The 17,967-nt window shown below is 44.5% G+C and overlaps 1 protein-coding gene and 1 non-coding gene across 5 annotated transcripts in view; both read right to left on the bottom strand.

Annotated features, from left to right (window-relative positions):
- Positions 1-11,508, bottom strand: part of TRIM55 (tripartite motif containing 55) — a 38,198-nt gene extending 26,690 nt beyond the window's left edge. For all 4 annotated transcript variants that reach the window (XM_010987418.3, XM_010987762.3, XM_010987547.3 and 1 more), the window contains exons 1-4: positions 11,189-11,508; positions 10,507-10,679; positions 4,205-4,370; positions 2,112-2,207 (exon numbers count right to left, since the gene is read on the bottom strand). In XM_010987418.3, coding sequence (XP_010985720.2) covers positions 2,112-2,207; positions 4,205-4,370; positions 10,507-10,679; positions 11,189-11,356 — 603 coding nt within the window. In that variant the 5' untranslated portion in view covers positions 11,357-11,508. The remainder of the gene's footprint in view (positions 1-2,111; positions 2,208-4,204; positions 4,371-10,506; positions 10,680-11,188) is intronic.
- Positions 11,509-17,745: 6,237 nt separating this feature from the next.
- TRNAY-GUA (transfer RNA tyrosine (anticodon GUA)) lies at positions 17,746-17,834 on the bottom strand. Its single transcript is given in 2 exon segments — positions 17,746-17,781; positions 17,798-17,834. It is a non-coding gene; the product is annotated as a tRNA-Tyr (tRNA).
- Positions 17,835-17,967: the final 133 nt, after the last annotated feature.

Raw genomic sequence — 17,967 nt, 5'->3', positions numbered from 1 at the left:
GGGTCGGTCACACACCTTCCTCCGGGTAACTGTGAAGACACTTGTAAAAGCGTGTCATGCTCGACGAAAGTTTTTATTGGTAATAACAGGGATAATAATCTCGAACGTCACTGTCAGGAAGCTTTTCCTGATGTCTACACATAATCCCTTCTGCGGACTTAACTTCAAACCTGTTCCTTCTTGCCTTGTTCTCAAATGAAAGAAAAAACAGCTGCTTCCTACTGCGCCGCTGACTGGCCTCCAGGAAAAAAACCAGTTGTCAAGTCTCCTCGGCCTCTCAGTGTCCTCTGACACTGCCTGAGTGGAGCCAAGTCCTCTGCATTTGCTCAGGGCCCAACGTGACCCACAGGACTTTCCTCCTGTTTGTGTTCTGCAGCCTCAATGGCCGGACGCAAAGCCTGTTCCCCCGACAGAGGTCTCCAATGAAGGCCTGAGCAGAGACCAGGATAGAGATGACCTCACTTGCCCACAGGTAACACACTCCTATTTATACACCCAAGACTCAGTGTGGTACCACCCTGGAGTGCTGATTCATGGCCTGATGATTGAGTTGTACTTGGCCTTTACTGTAAGTAAGAAGAAAAAAAAAGTTCATAGTGTCCATTTCAAAGTCTCTTTGAACACTTCATCAAGAGAAAATTTCCTTTGACAAATGGATCCCAGATCCATCATGCATCATTTCAGGAATAAGAGGATGGAGAAGAGACGAGAGTGATTTTAATGGTGTGTAAATCTAAATTGATATGATTATGGCCAATGTCTTGAAGTCATCATCTAGGAGTTTGTCTTTGTCTTTTGATAGAATTCACCTTTCAAATGATGAAATAAAAAGATTAGGGCATTTACTAGGTGCTCACCATATGCCAGGCACTGTGCTAAGCACGATGCTTATGCTTATTTAATTCTGCATCGTTAACTCTATAAAGTGGGTACTTAGCCCCACTTTTACAGGAGAAAACTGAGGAAATGAATGTACTTGTGAATGGATCTTAAAACATAACACTTAGTTTTTAAAAAGTAAGCAGAATGAAAAGAACAACATAATTTATAAAATTAAAAGATGTGCATATATAAAACAGTACAAATTTTGTAAGAATACAGGTCAATGGAACATCGACCATGTTAGAGTGGTTATTTACAGAGAAGAGAACAGGAGTGGGAAATGGGGATAAACGGAAATAAACAGGTAACAACAGGGGCAGTGCCCACGGCAAAAAAGGAAAGCATGCCGTTAACTGAGCAGCACAGTCTTCCACACCTGAGGGCCACCTGTAAAAGGTACCCCCAAAGCTGAGAGCAGGGAGTAGTCATAAACTGCTCCAGGTCACAGAGCTAGGGACCTGGACTCAAAACCAGGGGTCTCGCACCTGCCCCCAGGCAGCAGGGCTTAACTGGCCTGTGGATCTTCAGTTCTTGGAAAGAGATGTGCCACGTAGCAAAACCTCTTCAGGCTTCAGCATTTATATAGTTTATCTTTGATTTTGAGCAAAAGAGGATTCCCAATATTTCTCACATGCATTTGGTCATTGTTTTTATTGAGTGTTTATTATGTGCCAGGCACCAGGCCAAGCAGGGGGCGAACGGAAATGCATGAGCCAGGACTCTGGTGTCAGAGAGCTCCCAGCGGCTGAAGCCCTCTCCCACCGCAGCGGGCCCGGCCTTCTCCTCCTGCCAGCCCCTTGCAGCCCGGCTGTTAGAGCTCAGATATGCTGCTCAAACCTGCACTTGACTTTCTAAAGCACCAAACAGCATTTCTTGAGACCATTTGGATTTCCACAAAGAAATTGCGCTACGATGGTGAACAGTCCTCGTTGTGTTCCCTGGGGATGGATTTTTCTTGCCGCTAAACTTTCAGCACGGGTTGCCCAAGAAAGAACAACACATGGAACAACCACCCTGATAAATGTGGGAAAATCTGTCTTGTTGCCTCAGGTGATAACTTTTCATCCTGGGCCAGGAGGTGAATATTTCAGAAACATAGCAAGAAGGAGGTCATCATATAAGGGAAGACTGAGAAGTCGGAATGGGGATTTCTAGGGTGGTGTTGAGGGAGCCACACACCCCTGGGAGTTCAGGCTTGGTTTACACTCCCTGGAAGCCACTTGACTTACCTCAATGATTTTACAGGTGTCCTCCAGCTGGCTGATCACCCCCTGGACCCGATCGTTGCTTCCCACGAGGACGGCAATGCCATCACTGAGCTCAGACTGATGGAGAGAAAAGAGGGCCGCCAGATCTTAGGGGTTTCCGGGTCAGCACTGACTGTGGGTTAATCTCAGTACTGTCCTCACAGGCTCTTTATCTAAGCTCCACGGAACCCCTTAAGGAGGAACAGCGAGGCTTGGGAGGCCCGAGAACCTCCTGACCTTGTAAATAAAATTCTGGATGGATGTGTATATAAATGCACTTGTCTGGAAAGAGGTTCCATAGTTTTCATCAAATTCTTAACAGAGACTGCTACCCTGCTAAAAACATTAATAACACCGAAGTATAGGCCATAGACAGAGAATAGCACATTCAAGGTCAAGAATTCTCAGTATTGTTTATAAATTGAATGGAGTCCGTATGTGACATCAAGGACCCAAAATGAATTTGCCTCGTGCAGCTTAGGATCAGTTTTACCAGGGAAACACACATAGTAAATACTCATTTATGTACTTCATTCAACAAATACCTATTATGTACCCTTCTACGTGGTAGGTCCAAACAAATACTCACGTACTAGACTAAGTCATTGCAAACTTGAAACTATAACATTCAACTCAATCTGGGAAAAAGATTTCAACTTGAAATTCCTCTCAGACTCCTTTGACCTGGAGAGATTCCATTGTTTGTACCGACCGCCCTCCCAAGGCTGGCCTGTGGAGCTCCGGGGACGCCGAGCGAATGGAACTCAGGAGACCTACATGCTTGAGCTCTGCCTTCAACTTCTCTATGATGTTGGGCAAAGCATGTAATCAATTTGGACCCTAATTTTCTCATATATAAAGTGAGAAGACTGGATCAGAACAGTGGTTGGAAAACATTTTAAACCTGCAGAACCCTTTCTTCAAATGGGAGCTGATATATAATTCCAGTAGGTGAAACTGGAGCTGCTTTGGCCAAATAGGAGCGAGGTGGACGTCCACCTGCCAGTCTGTCCTCTGTCTGCCCCACGGGAGTCTCAGGGCTCTGAGGAGAACAGTGTAAGACAGATACTATTCAGTTCTAACAGGATATGACTTGCAGGGCAGGTGAAAGGAAAGAGGGAATAAATCACACGAGGATTGGAAAATAAATGTTATTGATGTCTTGCTAAATCCTACTTCTTTAGTGCTCATTGGTTGTAACTGGTGTTGCACAAAAATATGGCTTCTAAATTTGATGCCAGCTCTGAATTTGATCAGTAAAACCAAATGCAGAGAACCTATGACTCTAACAGAAAGAAGCTGAGATGTGGAGCACAGGACCGGTGGCATCTATGTGAACACACAATCTCACGTTTATTTGCATCAAATGGGTAAGTTCCTCCTCACCCCTGGGTGAGACCAGGTTGGCAGTTTAGTGATGAGCTGGGACACCCTGTATTTGAACAGAATGAGGGGGCTGGGTCTGAGGGTGGGTGGTGGGGGCACGTGCCAGCCTCACAGGAGGACTTTCAGCCCTGGCCTGGGTTGAAAGGCCAGGAGGCCAGTTTAACCCAGGTGTGAGCGCCAGCCCAAGGCAATGTTTTAAACTTGTTCTTTAATGAAATGCCATTCATTGTTAACTCTTGCCACTTAGGAGTGGAGGAGAAAAGGCCTCGAGGCAGGCAAAAGAAATCTTTGGTTGGTGAATGAAGAAAACTATTCTGAGACTGGAGTAAAAAGTTATTTTTTTATTACCTATTGTCTGAACCTCAAATAATGTCTGAGCAGCCTGAGCTCGGACCTGGTCCCCTAACAATGCTCATCTTCACTAGCTTCCAAAGGGCCCCCAAACAGCGACCCCTCCCCTCCACACCCCTTCCTGACCCTCCGCGCCCCTCCCCTCCCTGGCCTGCCCCACCAGTCCCTAGAGAGCCCTGCAGGCTAGGCTGCCGGGCACCCAGCATCCTTTGCTGCTCCACCTCTGTGCCCCACCCAGCCGCAGGGCCCGAGGGCCTTCGCAGTGGGCGTCCCTCCTTCAGGGCAGCGAGGCAGTCACACAGGCACTTGGAAGGGGTTTGGATCAGGGCCTCTGTTACCTTCTGCCTCTGGAATACGTGAGTGAGGGGAGCCACCTGGCAATCCTTGTGTGCCCCGAAGACCTTGCACAGGGAGCAGGTGGGCACTTCGCAGTTCAGACAGTAGATGTTGATGCGCTCGTCCTCGTGCTCCTCACACATGGGCTGGTCTGACTTCTTTTCTGGTCTAGGAGGAGGTAGGCAGGTAAGTGTGTCACCTCCCGCTGTGGCAGAGCTGAGTCGGGTGGCTGAGCGGGTGGTCAGCATTGCAGACCCCCACCACCACTGTGCTCCTCCAGCAACCCTATGCCGTGAGACTTCCAGGGTCCCTTTCACGTGCTCAGAGCCCTCCAAATTCTCTATGGGCTCAGCAGCAGTGTCCTGACAAATTAACAGCCAGCCTGGGGATAGGGACACGGAGATGCTGACCTGAGGCATTTGCCAGTCTTTGTGGTGTGAGTATTGCCAACATGGCCAATTTCAAGGCTTAAAAAATGGCTAGTGTGTCTCCTGAAAGTTGAACACTGGATTCCTTTGTCAGGAGCTTGCTTCAGCACCGTCTCCACATGCTCACAGGTCTCTCAACAGATACTTTACAATCATGGGTAAAGAAGAGGAGGTTGCTGATAAGTTTGCGCCAGCTTTGGGGAGGCCCCGTACCCCACCCCTGCAACCTCTGGCCCCAGCAAAAGGAGTGAGAGTGGAGGTGGGCTGGGGAGACCATATCTTGGATTATGAATCTCCGCGCTCATTGCAAGTAGTTGTGTGTAACAGGCAAAATGTCAGCAAGTGCTTTATTAATTTGTTTGGGTCTCTGCCTGCCGTTAGCACAGAAAACAAATACAAATAACTTCCTGAGGACTCAGCAGTGGCTAAGAGTGGGCTGTGTGTGCTCAGTGAAGGGGAACAATTATACTGAATACTTCGGCAGTAAGAAAAATGTAAAATGCTGTCTGGGACACGGTGGTACCTTGGAAGTTCAAATCTCAATAATCCCCAAGTTTCAGTTTTGCCAGTGGGTCAGCACCAACCAAAACTTTTTAGAGATGCCCAGGTAATAATGGAGCATTGGGTTTGTATGTCCTAGTGAGACCACGACCAAGCAATGAAGACGTGAAAGCATGAGAGAGGCAGTGCCAAGTCCCTGCTGCTTAAGGATAACCTGTTAACTGTGAGGTCACCTGGAGCAGCCTGGGTTCACATCACGTGGTGGGGCTGAGTATATTCCCCTCATCATCAACACAGCTCAGGGGATATGATCAAGATTAAAATTATGCCGCCTTGTGGTGCTTTGGGCTCCCTCTGGAGACCACAGTCGGAGGTGTGGGCGTAGCCTACTTGGACGAAATCTGGAATTTTGATACGTCCTATCTACAGACTGAGGCTGTTAATAGTTTTCAGAAGAGTTTGAAAAGTTTAAAAACAAATCCAAAAGCTTTCCTCATGTTCCCAAACACATGGTTATTTGGAAGCATCTCAGATTAGGAACCGAATTTTTTTAGTCGTTATCAAGATCCACTTCTTAGAAACTGCAGGTTTTTTCTGGGGCATAGAACAATTATTATGGGCCATGAGATCAATTTAGGGGGTCATGATCAGCATTGTTGAAGATAGAATAGCAAATACTGTGAACTCTGTGTGGTAAGGATAAGTACTGATATGTGAAACTTTTGTTTCAGGTGTACATATATGTATGTATGTGCGTATGTGTGTTTACAAATATCTATGTACACCTGAAATGAACGTATATAGTTCATTTTGTCTATAGAGCTATCGCCATCCACGTATGTAATGGCCACTGGATCACAATGTAGAACATACTTCCTGCTCCATGAATAAAAATGCTTGAAAAGCATTAATATTGATGAGATGTGTAGTATTATGTAGTCGCAGCCCCAGAACTCAGAGAAGGACAGAGAATGTGCTGAGTTACGTGTGTCAGTCACCAGGTAGACGTCAGGTGCTTGAGGCTGGGCTAACCGTTGGGAGAAGCCCTGGGTCTGGTAAGGAAATTATATGGACTTCGAGCTTCAAGATTTCAGAATCTGATTTTGGTAGAAGGGTTTTTTTCACCTGGTCTTGTAGCGGTATGTTTTCCATGAAGCCTGTGACCTCCTGACTGACTTCTGCCATTTGCTTGGAAGCCAACGAGGAAAGTAAACTCCCCTGAGAAAGTTATCCCCTGTCCCGGGTCTGCCTGTTTCCACCTCCATAATGTGAACTCCATGAGGTTAGGGGCCAGGCTGTGGTCTGTCTTTATTGTGCTGGATCCCCAGTGCCCAGAACAATGCCTTCCATAGAGCGGGTGCTCGGTAAATATTTGTTGAATAAATGCGTGAGACATGAGAAGGAATTTGCCAGATTAGTGGACAGTATTTACTGCACTCTAACATAAAATTGCTCATCTGGAGACGGCCTGTGAACTCTGGGGAAAGCTTGGTGACCTGGCTCTCCTGAGTGGCAAAGGAAGAGACCAGATAACTTCCTGAAGACTCCATTTATAAATGACAGAGCCCCCGGGGGGTTCTCTAGAGACTAGGAGTGGCAACTCAGTTTTCCGTTGGTCAAAGGCTTCTCTACCTCTAAAACCTTCCCTCCCGTGTGCCTCTGCCTTGTAACAAAAGTCACGCTCATGTCTGGAGCACAGTGCCTGGGGAATGGCATAGCTGATGCTACTGCGGCTCCCCTCCCCCAGGCTTTTCCTGACGGTGGCCTGCATCCCACATGCTGCTCTGAGGTGGGCAGCTCTGACCAGAGGTGGTGTCGTAGCGCTCGGGTGTATGCAGTGTGTGCAACACTGAAAATGTGGAAACAGCCTTAGGCTCTTCATTTAGTCTGTGATTGTGATTAGTTTTGCATAATGCAGTACAGACTGAGGACGACCTCCAATGCCCCATCTTAGTTGTTTCTTGTTCAGGTGGCCACACATGCCCAGAGGCATCCCCCACTTACAGATGGGTTTATAATGAAAACCTTCAGACACCACAAAACATATGACAGACTTGGGACAAACATGGCGTGTAGAATACAGGTGTAAAGGTGACTTGATGAGGGGAGGGTGGCCAAGCTCTCATTGTGGTTCAGGGCTCAGTGCCAAATGTGGCGATGGCCCCCAGCTGTTTGGTGCAGGCTAGACTCAGGGAGTCTGTAGCTCTCTGAGGTTGCTGGGGCCATCCTTGAGTGTCCGAGAGGGTGGGCATCTGGTGTTGATGAAGCATTTCAGGCAGGACCTTTATAGTCAAACTGATCACAAAGCTTAATTCCAGCTCAGCTTCTCTATGTGGTGGCTCTGTGGCCTTACGCAAGTTTCATTAACTTTCAGGCTCAGCTTTTACTCATATCTGAAAATTGGACTGGGGGGGGTCTTTAATTAAATATGACAGAATGCACACACGCATTTATTTAATTGTGTCTCCTACAGAAATCCTACTAAAAGCAGAGTAAGGGAATAAAAAGGTATAAATCAGTAAGGACAAAAAAATAAGTGAGATGACAGCAGAGGAGAGATGCCAACCAAAAGCTGGAGATTGGGAACATCGGGATGAAGGGAGTGACCTGCTTGAGCTGCACCTTAGTTCTACTAAGAGCCCGCAGGGGAGACGCGGCCAGGAAGTGAGCCGCTTGGGTGTTACAGGTTCCCCTGCAAAGGCTCTGGGGCTGCAGAGGCCAGGCACCCGGAGAGCGGTAGGTGTGGAGGCTGAGAAGAGGAAGGCTTTTTGCATATTTTACGGGGTCATTTGAGGATATACTCCACAGAAATAGTAGTGTGAACCAACAAAGAGGGCGCCGTAGGATTCAGGAAATGCGGGATTTAACCCAGGGCAGAGTAAACGTGAAGTAGGCGGTGAAGCCAAGCCATGTGAAGGCTCAGTCCCAATCAGCCGTGGTGAAGTCAGGTGATGTCTGAGACTGAGACGTCTGGGAAGGGGAATGTCCTAGCAGCACACACACGCCACTGAGTGAGAAACAGCAGAAGAACAGCGGATAGAATTAAATGCGGCTGACTCTGAGGAGCAAGACTTGGGGGCGAGGAGAGACTTGGGCGGGAATGCAGCTCTCATTAGAGGCCTTGGGGTGCTGCTGGAATGTTTAAAATTGAGCATACGTATATGAGTTACTTTGAGTAAAATATTTAAAAATTTTAGTAAGGTGATAATAATCATCATCACAACCTGGCGGGACTGTTTAAGAATTAAAGAATTACACTCTGAATAGTGGCTGATGCATATTCAACATGTCTTGGTTTTACTTACTGTATTTTAGGGTTAATTATAATTACGTTCGTGATTAATGTTAGGGACGTTAGTTCCGTCTCTTGTCGCCCCACCGCCACCCGCAAACTCTGGCCAGGTCAGCACGGTGGCTTTTGTTGAGACTACAATCCCTAGCCATTCTGCGGGAGGCCAGAGTTGACCAGCTCTTCCCCGTCCACCCCCCTCCCCCCACCCCCCCACCCCACCCCCGTGACTGTGGGCCAGAGGCGGGTTCATCTCATGCTCTATCTCCAAGGTTATTCCAGAGTCACCTAATGTACCCTGGGGCTTAGGTTCTGGGCTGGTAAAGCTACCGGCCCCCAGGGAACAGCTGGCTTTATGTCCAAACGTGTGCCTGAGCCCTTTGTGCAATCTGTGGTTTTGCTCCCAAGTAAAAATGTCCCAAAGGCAAGTCTCAAGTTCAAGAAACAGCAGCCTAGGAAGCCTTTGATAGTCACAGACACACCGATAGTCTGCTCAGCTGTGGGCTTCATTGTTGGACATTTGGTTTGTTGCTACCATTTGCTCACGGGGGCACTATTTTTGGCAGATGCACTGCACAGACTTCAGAGTTCAAGCCAGGATGTCTCATTGCTTTACCAATGCTGCAGATTTTAACATCTCCTCTTCTCTGGATTGTACAACAATTATCGTTATTATTTCACACCAGTCAAGCTCTCATGGTGGCAAGTAGCAAAATAGAAAATTATTGCAATAAATAGAAGGTGTGAGAAGATTTATGGTGTCGCTTAATCACCCGGCACTGAGGGAGCAACTGCTCTGTGCAAGGCATTGTGCTAGGCGCTGAGTCAGCTGTTGTGTAAACAGCTTTAATAATGGTTTGGTTATTACTTGACTGGCTAATTTTGTTAAGAGACAGTATATCTGTTTGCATCTTAAAGTAATGAAACACGAGATCAGACCTAAATCACAACAATGGTACTTTCCTTCCTCTCAAGAGACGTTGGAAACAAGGCAAAGAGCCGATTCCACATCTCTGCAATACGCCCTCAGCAGTTCCACTTCCCCAGTGCCGTCTATATTCTGGCATTATCTAATCTGGTTTTGAATCTTAAGCAGAAATGAATAGCCATAGCGATTATAATAATTGTATGTTAGATTTTTAGAACAGCTTTCCTTCTAAGAGCACAAGGCTCTCTGAGCCCTGCAGATGCTCCATAAGTCTGTGTGCTCCTAATAGGAAGCACGGCGAGGTCACTTCTAGATGGGCTCAACGCTGGTGTCAAGCATTGTGGACTGGACTGACTTGGGTACAGTTGGAAAAGGGCCCTCCATACCACGCCTTCTAGGAATGGACTCCTGCGGTGCTGTCTCTAGGAAAGGAATTCTATACCAATGGGATTCGATGAGTAAGAAGCCTTTTTCTTCTTTTTTTAATGACTGCTGTGTATACTGCATGTCAACCAGCAGGTGAAGACCAGGAGTACACAGTAAACACAAGCTAGAGAACAGGGAAACATAACCTCAGCGCCATCTTTTTCTTTTTTCCTCCCATGTGTCTAAACTTTAAGTGGCTAATGGCCTGGGCTATGCTACTTCCCAGGCTCAATACCTTGACTATGTTAGAGGATTTTGTTTTCATTATTATCATCTAGAAAATTTAGAGTGAGACTATCTGCACTAAGAATTGGGCTATTTCGGGAGATGCCATTTCTGTTAATTTTCTGTAAAGTTCTGCACTGTAGCTTTCCTGCTGCTTGCAGTCTGGATCTACAAAGGACCTGTGAAGTGCAGAAACGTCTACAACGGATGTAACACAAGGCTGGGTGGGGGGAGCATTACCCCTCTTTCAGTATCGCCATCTGGACTGGATTAGTGTTAATGAGTTACTTCATTCTTAAATTGATACAAAAGCATGGACACCAGCTTCTTTCTCTCCTCCCAAGAGCAACTCTCACTCCCATTGGGAAGGACTGACTTGGAAAAACATTCTCCTATAAAACAATTAGCCCGTGATTAGTAAACCAGCATTCAGTATAGTGACCCACTAGAACAAACAAACAAGTGAAAACAAGCTTCAAATGTGTGTGACACACGGCAGGACCATACCTGCTGGACTCCTGCTTGTAGATGTCAATGATGTTTTCCACTAGCAGGTTCCTCTGAAGGCCGTATATCCCGTGTCTGTCCAAAACCACTTCATGTCTACAGGACGGGCAGCGGAATCGGCCCCCCGAGGCCACAGTGGTGCCTCCTCTCGTGGGCAAGTACGGGTTAGAGGCCTGTTCTTGCCAAGCAAGGAAAGAGGAGTTGAGTCATGCACAGCTAGCCTTTCTGAGACTTCCCTTCATTCTCTGTTACTACAAACGACACGAACTCCTGCTTTCAGCTTGTCGTGAGACAATCCCTTAGGGCCTTATCAGCAACTGGTCCTCAAACACGGCGCCAGCACTTACCCACGGTCAGTATCGGTGCTTTTCCACCCAATGTTTTCCTTACCAAAAGTTCCAGCCAGAAGCTCCCACCATTAATGTCTTCAACAGTAATTCACTTACAATTTTGAAACAGATTCAATTTTTCAAAAAACAAATATAATTCTTAGTATTGAAATAAAATTCGATTTGAGGGTAAGGAGGAGGCTGACAGCAAACCACAAAGTAAATCACTTAAAAAATTTTTGTTTAAACAAAGGCAACCTTATAAAGCTTTCTAGAGGAATTCACCTCAAAGTTAAGCACTTGATTCAGAGAGGAGGGGATCTTTTCCCACCCTATACTCCAAACAGACCTACCTGGAAAATGTCACTGGCGCATTTCCTACAGAGGTTATGCTGGCAGGGGAGAATGACCACGGGTTTCGTGAACATCTCTAAGCAGATGGGACAGATGAGTTGCTTCTCCAAGTTATCCATGGTCTGCTGCTCTTTGGAAAAAGACTTGTAATTCAAAGATGCACTCATCTCCTGGCCGTCCCCGTGTGCACTGCCAGGGAAAGGGTGCTCCGAGGGGTTTCTGCAAGTGATTCCTGGAAATAATTCCAAGGATTGTGTGATCAAGTGTCCTTTACGTTTCTTTCGGTGGAGGACATTGTTTCAGGCCCAGGTTCAGAGTGGTGCTGGAGCTGTTTTTAGCAGCTGCGGGCCACGTGACAGCAGGCCGACTTGTCCATATAAGCCAGTGACAAGAGGATGGACTCTGACAGGTGACAGAGAACAGGGGCCAACATTCCTGCCCCCCGGGAGCGAAGAGAGTGGGTGGGAATGAGGATTACAAACCCCATTTAGATGGGGTTGTGAAGAGAGGGAGGTGAAGCTGACAGTTGTCAACAACAAATGGAAATGTTCGTGCCGAGTCACTGAGCTGTGCCCTCTGCGAGCCACTCAGTAAGGACCTGGCTTCTCCAGCACCCGGGAGAATGTAGTCCAAGAGCCTCACTGTATAACGAATGCCATTTCTGTCTTGAAAACTTAGGAAGCGAGTCACCAAAAGTAGCACGATCACACTGTCTTAGGTGAAAACAAACAAAACATGTCTTGAATATCTTTATGCAGGTTTCACAAGGGTCATCATCAAAAAGACTTGCTTAGTGATAAATATTTCACCTTTGTGAGGGTTGTGAAATGGGGGAAGTTCCCACTTAAAAACTGATTTCAAATCTTTTCACCATAAAAATGTCCACAAAGTTAAAAAAAACATCCAAACACTAGTTGATGATCCAATTAGAAAAAAAAAAGTTGTATAATCAAACGCTAGTGGGTTCTTTTCCACATTTCTCTTCCTTTTTCTTAATCCTCTTCCATCTTGTATCCCACCACCAGGTCCACCCCACACCTAAAACATGAAGAAAATTTGACGATCTTTAAAAATTTAAATTTAGTTTGCACCAACAATCAGTAATGAGGTAGAAACTGGCCCGTGGGGTAGCAGACTCGTAATTTCATTTTGCTGTGTAGTGGGGGATAGATATCAGTGCTGTTGCCAAGGGAAGGGAAAATGGAATCCTGCTTCCATGCCTGGATTTTTTTCTGGTCTAGAATACCTACACCCCTTTGCCTTTGCCTCACTTACCAAGTTGGTTTTTTAAATGATAGTTTCCCTGGTCATTTCTGATATTCTTGGTCTGCTCTTGAATCAAAAATTTCAATTCTAGTATTCGCCAGGATTTTGTGATACAAATGTTACGTCTGTATGTCTTATTCAAATATTTAAAATCAGATCAAAAATGAAAAAGAAATACATGTCTATTTTTTATGTGATGAATTTGCCAGCTTTAGTTCTCCTTGTTTTTAAAAACCCCATACAATGAACACATTTTGTTAACATATTTTAATTACCAGTGAAGAGTAGGTCCTTGTGACTGGTTGTGGGTGCCCTTAGGGCTGTGTGCGCTGAGAGCTTATCGAGAATCTAATAAGCTCTATTAACTAATAATAAGTTATATGTATTCACAAACATTTCAGACATCTTTGGAGGATTTTGTTACTCCTTTCAATATCTATTTAGCAACTACAGTGAGGAAGGGAATTGGCAACATTTTTTTTACTGTTAACTCAGTTCACCTACGCTAGGCAGTTAATTGTGCTTATTATTACGTGGGCTATGGAGGTCTGAGCACAATATGAGAGCTATTTTGTAAGAAAAATGTGTAAGTCCCTACTGTAAAAGACCTTGCAACCTAAGAAAAAGCACTTTAATAATATACATTGTAGCCTGGCCTGTCCTTTTTAGAGGGATTCATTCTTTCGAAAAATATTTGTTGAGTGTTTATCATATATCTCCACTGTGCTCGGCTCTGGGGATTGAAAAATGAACAAGACAAGACATAGGTCATTGTCCTTAAGGAGCTCAGTCTGATCAATAGTAGAGCTAAGACTTGCATATGCAGCAGCACAGTAGGAAAAAAACTCGGTAGAGAACTGCGGAGTTCAGAGTTGGAGGACGCAGGGGGGCTCTTGGGTGCGGTGGCACTTGAAGTGGCCTGCTGAGGAGCTTGGGTGTGTAGTTAGGTGGGGCGCAGGTGAGGCCCTCTGAGACAAGGCACAGAAGCAGACAGTGAGGTGCAGGAGTGCAGGGAATGCGCAGAGCGCGCGGTGCTGTGGGCTGGAGCGTGGAGCACGCTGCTGGCACATTGGCAGGCCATGAATACCAGCTGAAGAGTTTTTAACACTTAATAAATTAGGCAACAGGAAGTCGTTGAAGGTTTCTCACAGGGACATTTCCCTGAGAGCTGCGCATTGGTTAGATTCATCTCCCACAGGTGGCTGGGACAGATTGGAGTGAAGGTGACCTGGCTAGAGACCAGATGGGAGATTGCTGCCAAGAGCCTAGGTGAAAGGCCACGACACCCTGGCACTGGGTGATGGCAGTGGGGAAGGAGAGGAGGAAATGTACTCCGGGTGGCTACGAAAATAGAGTCCACAGAGGTGACTCAGATGACCTGAGCCTGAGCAACCACAGTGAAGCACAGTGAGTCAGGACACAGGCCTGTCCAGCACCTGTGTCCACCTCGCTTGCTAATCTTAGGCAAGTGACCTTGCCCAGCTGGATTTCAGTTCTTTTATCTGTGAGTGGGGTTCATTACCTAACTTAGCAGTATTTGTAGAAAAACCATTTTGAAACAGCATACATTGTGACACTGAGAATCCCAAATTGAGTTATTTGGTGTAGAGTTGAGCCCTATCCTCTCCTCTCTTTTATTCTCTCTGCTCCTTCTTGCTCTCTGCCTTTCCTTTTGTCTCAGAACTGCCCCCAGAAGCTACTCAGGAAACTAGCAAGAATCCACAGGAAGAAGAGCCAAGTTGATGGATAAGAACCACCTTCCCCTCCTCATCCGCAATGGCCATGACTGAGCTACTTACCTTGGCTCCAAGGTCAAGGAGGCTTGGCTCCACCCTCAGCACACGCAATCTAGCCTTACCTCCCTTCCACCTTAGACTGCTAAATGATTTCTCTGAATTCACTCTTGCCTTGTGCAATCTGTTTCTCATGTGTCACTCTCTATTTAAATCCCATTAATGGTCATATTACCTCTAGGATAAAGACATTAATCCTCACTGTGATCCCTAAGTCCTGACATGATTTGGCCTCTACCTACCTCTCTGACTTAACTGTCCAATAGAAATAAGATGTGAATGTCAAATATGAAAAATATATAAGATTTTAAATTTCTAGTAGCCACATTAAAAGAGACAAACCAATGAAATTAATTTTATTAATAGTTTATTTAACCCCCAAACATAAAATTATTAATAGTTTATTTAACCCCCAAACATAAAATTATTATCATTTCAACAAATAATCAATATTTTGAATAATGAAATATCTGTGAATAGAAATAGCTTTACTTCTGTCTTTCCAACCTGGAGGTCCTTTACTTCCTTTTTCTTGCCTTATTTCACTGGCTAGAGATCCCAGAATGGACTAGCTTGCTTTTTTCCTGATGTTAAGAGGAAAGCATTCGTGCTATTAAGTATAATGTTAGCTTTGTGTTTTTCGTTGATGTCCTTTATCAGGCTGGAGAAGTTCCCTTCCCTTCCCTTGCAAGTTTGCTGACAGTTTTAAAAATCAGGGCTGAATGTTGAATTTTGTCAAATGCTTTTTCTGCATCTACTGAAATAATCATGTAGTTATTCTTCTTTAGTACTATGGTGAATTACATCGATTTTTGAATGTTGAATTAGTCTTGTATTCTTGGGAAAAAACCACTTGGTCATGATGCATTTTCCTTTTGATATATTGTTGGATTTAATTGTCTAAAATTTTATTTAAATTTTTTTGCATGTATGTTCATGAAGGACATGGGTCTGTAGTTTTCTTGTAATGTCTTTGGTTTGGGGATCAGGGTAATGCTGGCTTCATAGAATGAGTTAGACAATGCTCTCTCTTCTTCAATTTTCTGGAAGTCTGTGCACAATTGGTGTTATTTCTTCCTTAAATGTTTGGCACTGAAGGCATTTGGGCCTGGTGTTTTCTTAATGAGAGAAATAAATGAATTAATGCAGGTAAAGTAACTAGAATTGTGCTTATCTTGCAGGAGGTGTTGAAGAAATGTTAGGTGTTAATTTTTTAAAATTCATCTATATTTTCAATTAAAGATAATAAATGTTTATTGCAGAACTTGGAAAATATTTTTAAATTTTAAGGAAGAAAAAAATCATAGTACTCGTACTGTCCAAAGATCACTACTATTTAACATTTTAATGCATTGTTCACTGTTTCCTACAGATAATTTACGGTTGTTTATATTGCTGTTGTTTATATTGCTTTATACCTACTCTATTCAGTTAACATTCAATTATTAACATTTTCCATGTCAATAGAAGTTCTTAATAAATAAAATTTCAACGGCTATACCATTATATAGTCATGCCATAATTTATTTAACCATCATTTTGTACTTTTAGACTTGTTCTACTTTCCCGCACAGGAGACTCAAATACCTCTTTCACGTACTTCTGTATATATTTATATAAATGCACATACAAACCCTCAGAATATTCCCTCCAGACCTTCCTTCTATGGTGTGCTGATAACATAGATAGATAACAGCTAACGTTCATTGTGTTTGCTATGTGCCAGGCACTGTAATAAGGCCTTTGTGTGTTATACCTTAATTAAAAGTAGGTACCATTATTATCATCCCTATTTTTACAAATGAGGAAACTGAAGCACCAAGATGTTAAGCAACTTACCCAAAGTCACCCAGCTAAGCAATAGGGAAGACGAGAAAGTCTATCAGGCTTCAGAGCCCACATGGCTAACCACTGTGCAGTAGTGCCTCTCAGCTTATGCCTTTAGATTTTTTAATATGAATTCCATTCCACCTGAGTTGTTGATTCTGACATTGTTTGAGCTCTTGCCCAGCTCACCTGCTCCAAACATGTGTTCTCCACCTGGATTTGGGGTGCATTCCTTCCTATTTCTTTACTTACTATCCATTTCTTGCTCTTGTAGTTATACATGGTTTCACTGCCAGCTCCTCCAGTCAGCCAGCTAAAACACCCATCATCCCAACCAGAAATTGGGACATTTCATCTGATAAAAGGATTCTTTTTTTTTTACTTTGTAAATTTGTTTTCACAAAAATAATGATATATTTTAAGTGAATCATTATACATTCAATTCAAAGATTTTATTGAAAAGAATTTAAAATGGAGGCTGCCCTAGAAAATGAAAGAAACACCAATTTAAAAAAAGCAGGTGGTATACATGGGTCACAAAAACATGTAAGTTTCTAAAATGGACATAGGATTAAAGTATTTTCATTTGTTAATTGTAATCCCCCAAAAAAGTATTATCTCTGCCTTTGGAAGATTTATACCTTGTGTTGAGAACTGCAGTGTGGTTTTTCTGTATTCTAGTAAATTAGAATAGAGAGGATTTATTACCAGAAAAGCCTTTGTGTATATTCTGCTGAATTTCCAAAATCTTTCAGTGAGTATATTTGTGTTTGTTTTTGTCATGTCTTTGTTTAACAAAACAGACTACCCTCAAGGGCAGCGCTAGGTAGAACTTTTCTCCAATTGTGGTCTCTAGTTAACTCTCCACAGTTACTATCCAGGAGGAAAATGGCATTAGGATTCTCGTCCAGCAATAAGCCTCTGGGCCTTTCCCACTTCCTCACCTCTCCTCAGGTACCCCTACCTTTATCATACCCATCTGGGATCTGCCAAGAGCCGGGCACACCACTGTATGCAGTTTAAATGGACCAGAATAGTCCTCGCCGCCTTGGCTCAACATAAGTTCAAAGTAGTCAGCTTCCTTTTCCAAGTTCTGTTTTTCATTTTGCTTTTCTGTCAAGTTTCTCCTAACTATGGGCAGTTTAAACTCAGATATGTCCCTGTAAGTGCAACCATTAGTTACAAATCACAAAGGAGTCAGTGTCGACAGATGTGACTGCAATCTGTCGCTATTTTTGGAAAGAAAAAGAACCAATTTCGTGAACTTCCCAAAGTAAATGGGTCTAAAATTTTAAAGTTAGAAAAATTAATCCTGCTAGCACCCGTTATCCCTTGTCTGGGTAGTTTCAAGAGCGGTAACCTCAAGCTCGCTTAACGTCTCACTTGGCCCAATAGCCAACTTGCAGCTCTAGTTCGAGCTGAGTGAGAATCGAAAGAAAAAGTACCACGAAAGACCAAGAGAAAAACTGGAGGATGCGGGCATCGATCCCGCTACCTCTCGCATGCTAAGCGAGCGCTCTACCATTTGAGCTAATCCCCCACCGCTGGGCACGGCTGGTTATCGCTTCCTCTAGAGAGAGGTCATGGCATTTGGCAGTGAAGATAAATATTGTTGACCGCATTCTTGATCTTGTCTAGTACCTAAAATCAAAGTAACAAAATGTAAGCTCTCCTTCGAGCCGGAATCGAACCAGCGACCTAAGGATGGCCGCGGACTAGCGTCTACAGTCCTCCGCTCTACCAGCTGAGCTATCGAAGGGAGCGAGAAGAGAGCTCGCCATCTTAGCTTCATAACGTTTGGTCATTTCTAGGTTTCGTGTGTTTCCTACCGAGTTCCCTTTGTAATTCCCGGGTTCTCTGAGCGCAAGATCCTCCTCGCGGACCTCCCACCT

This window comes from Camelus dromedarius, chromosome 30 (assembly GCF_036321535.1).
Source record: "Camelus dromedarius isolate mCamDro1 chromosome 30, mCamDro1.pat, whole genome shotgun sequence".
Taxonomy (NCBI): Eukaryota; Metazoa; Chordata; class Mammalia; order Artiodactyla; family Camelidae; genus Camelus; species Camelus dromedarius.
This window is presented reverse-complemented; position numbering and strand designations above follow the sequence as displayed.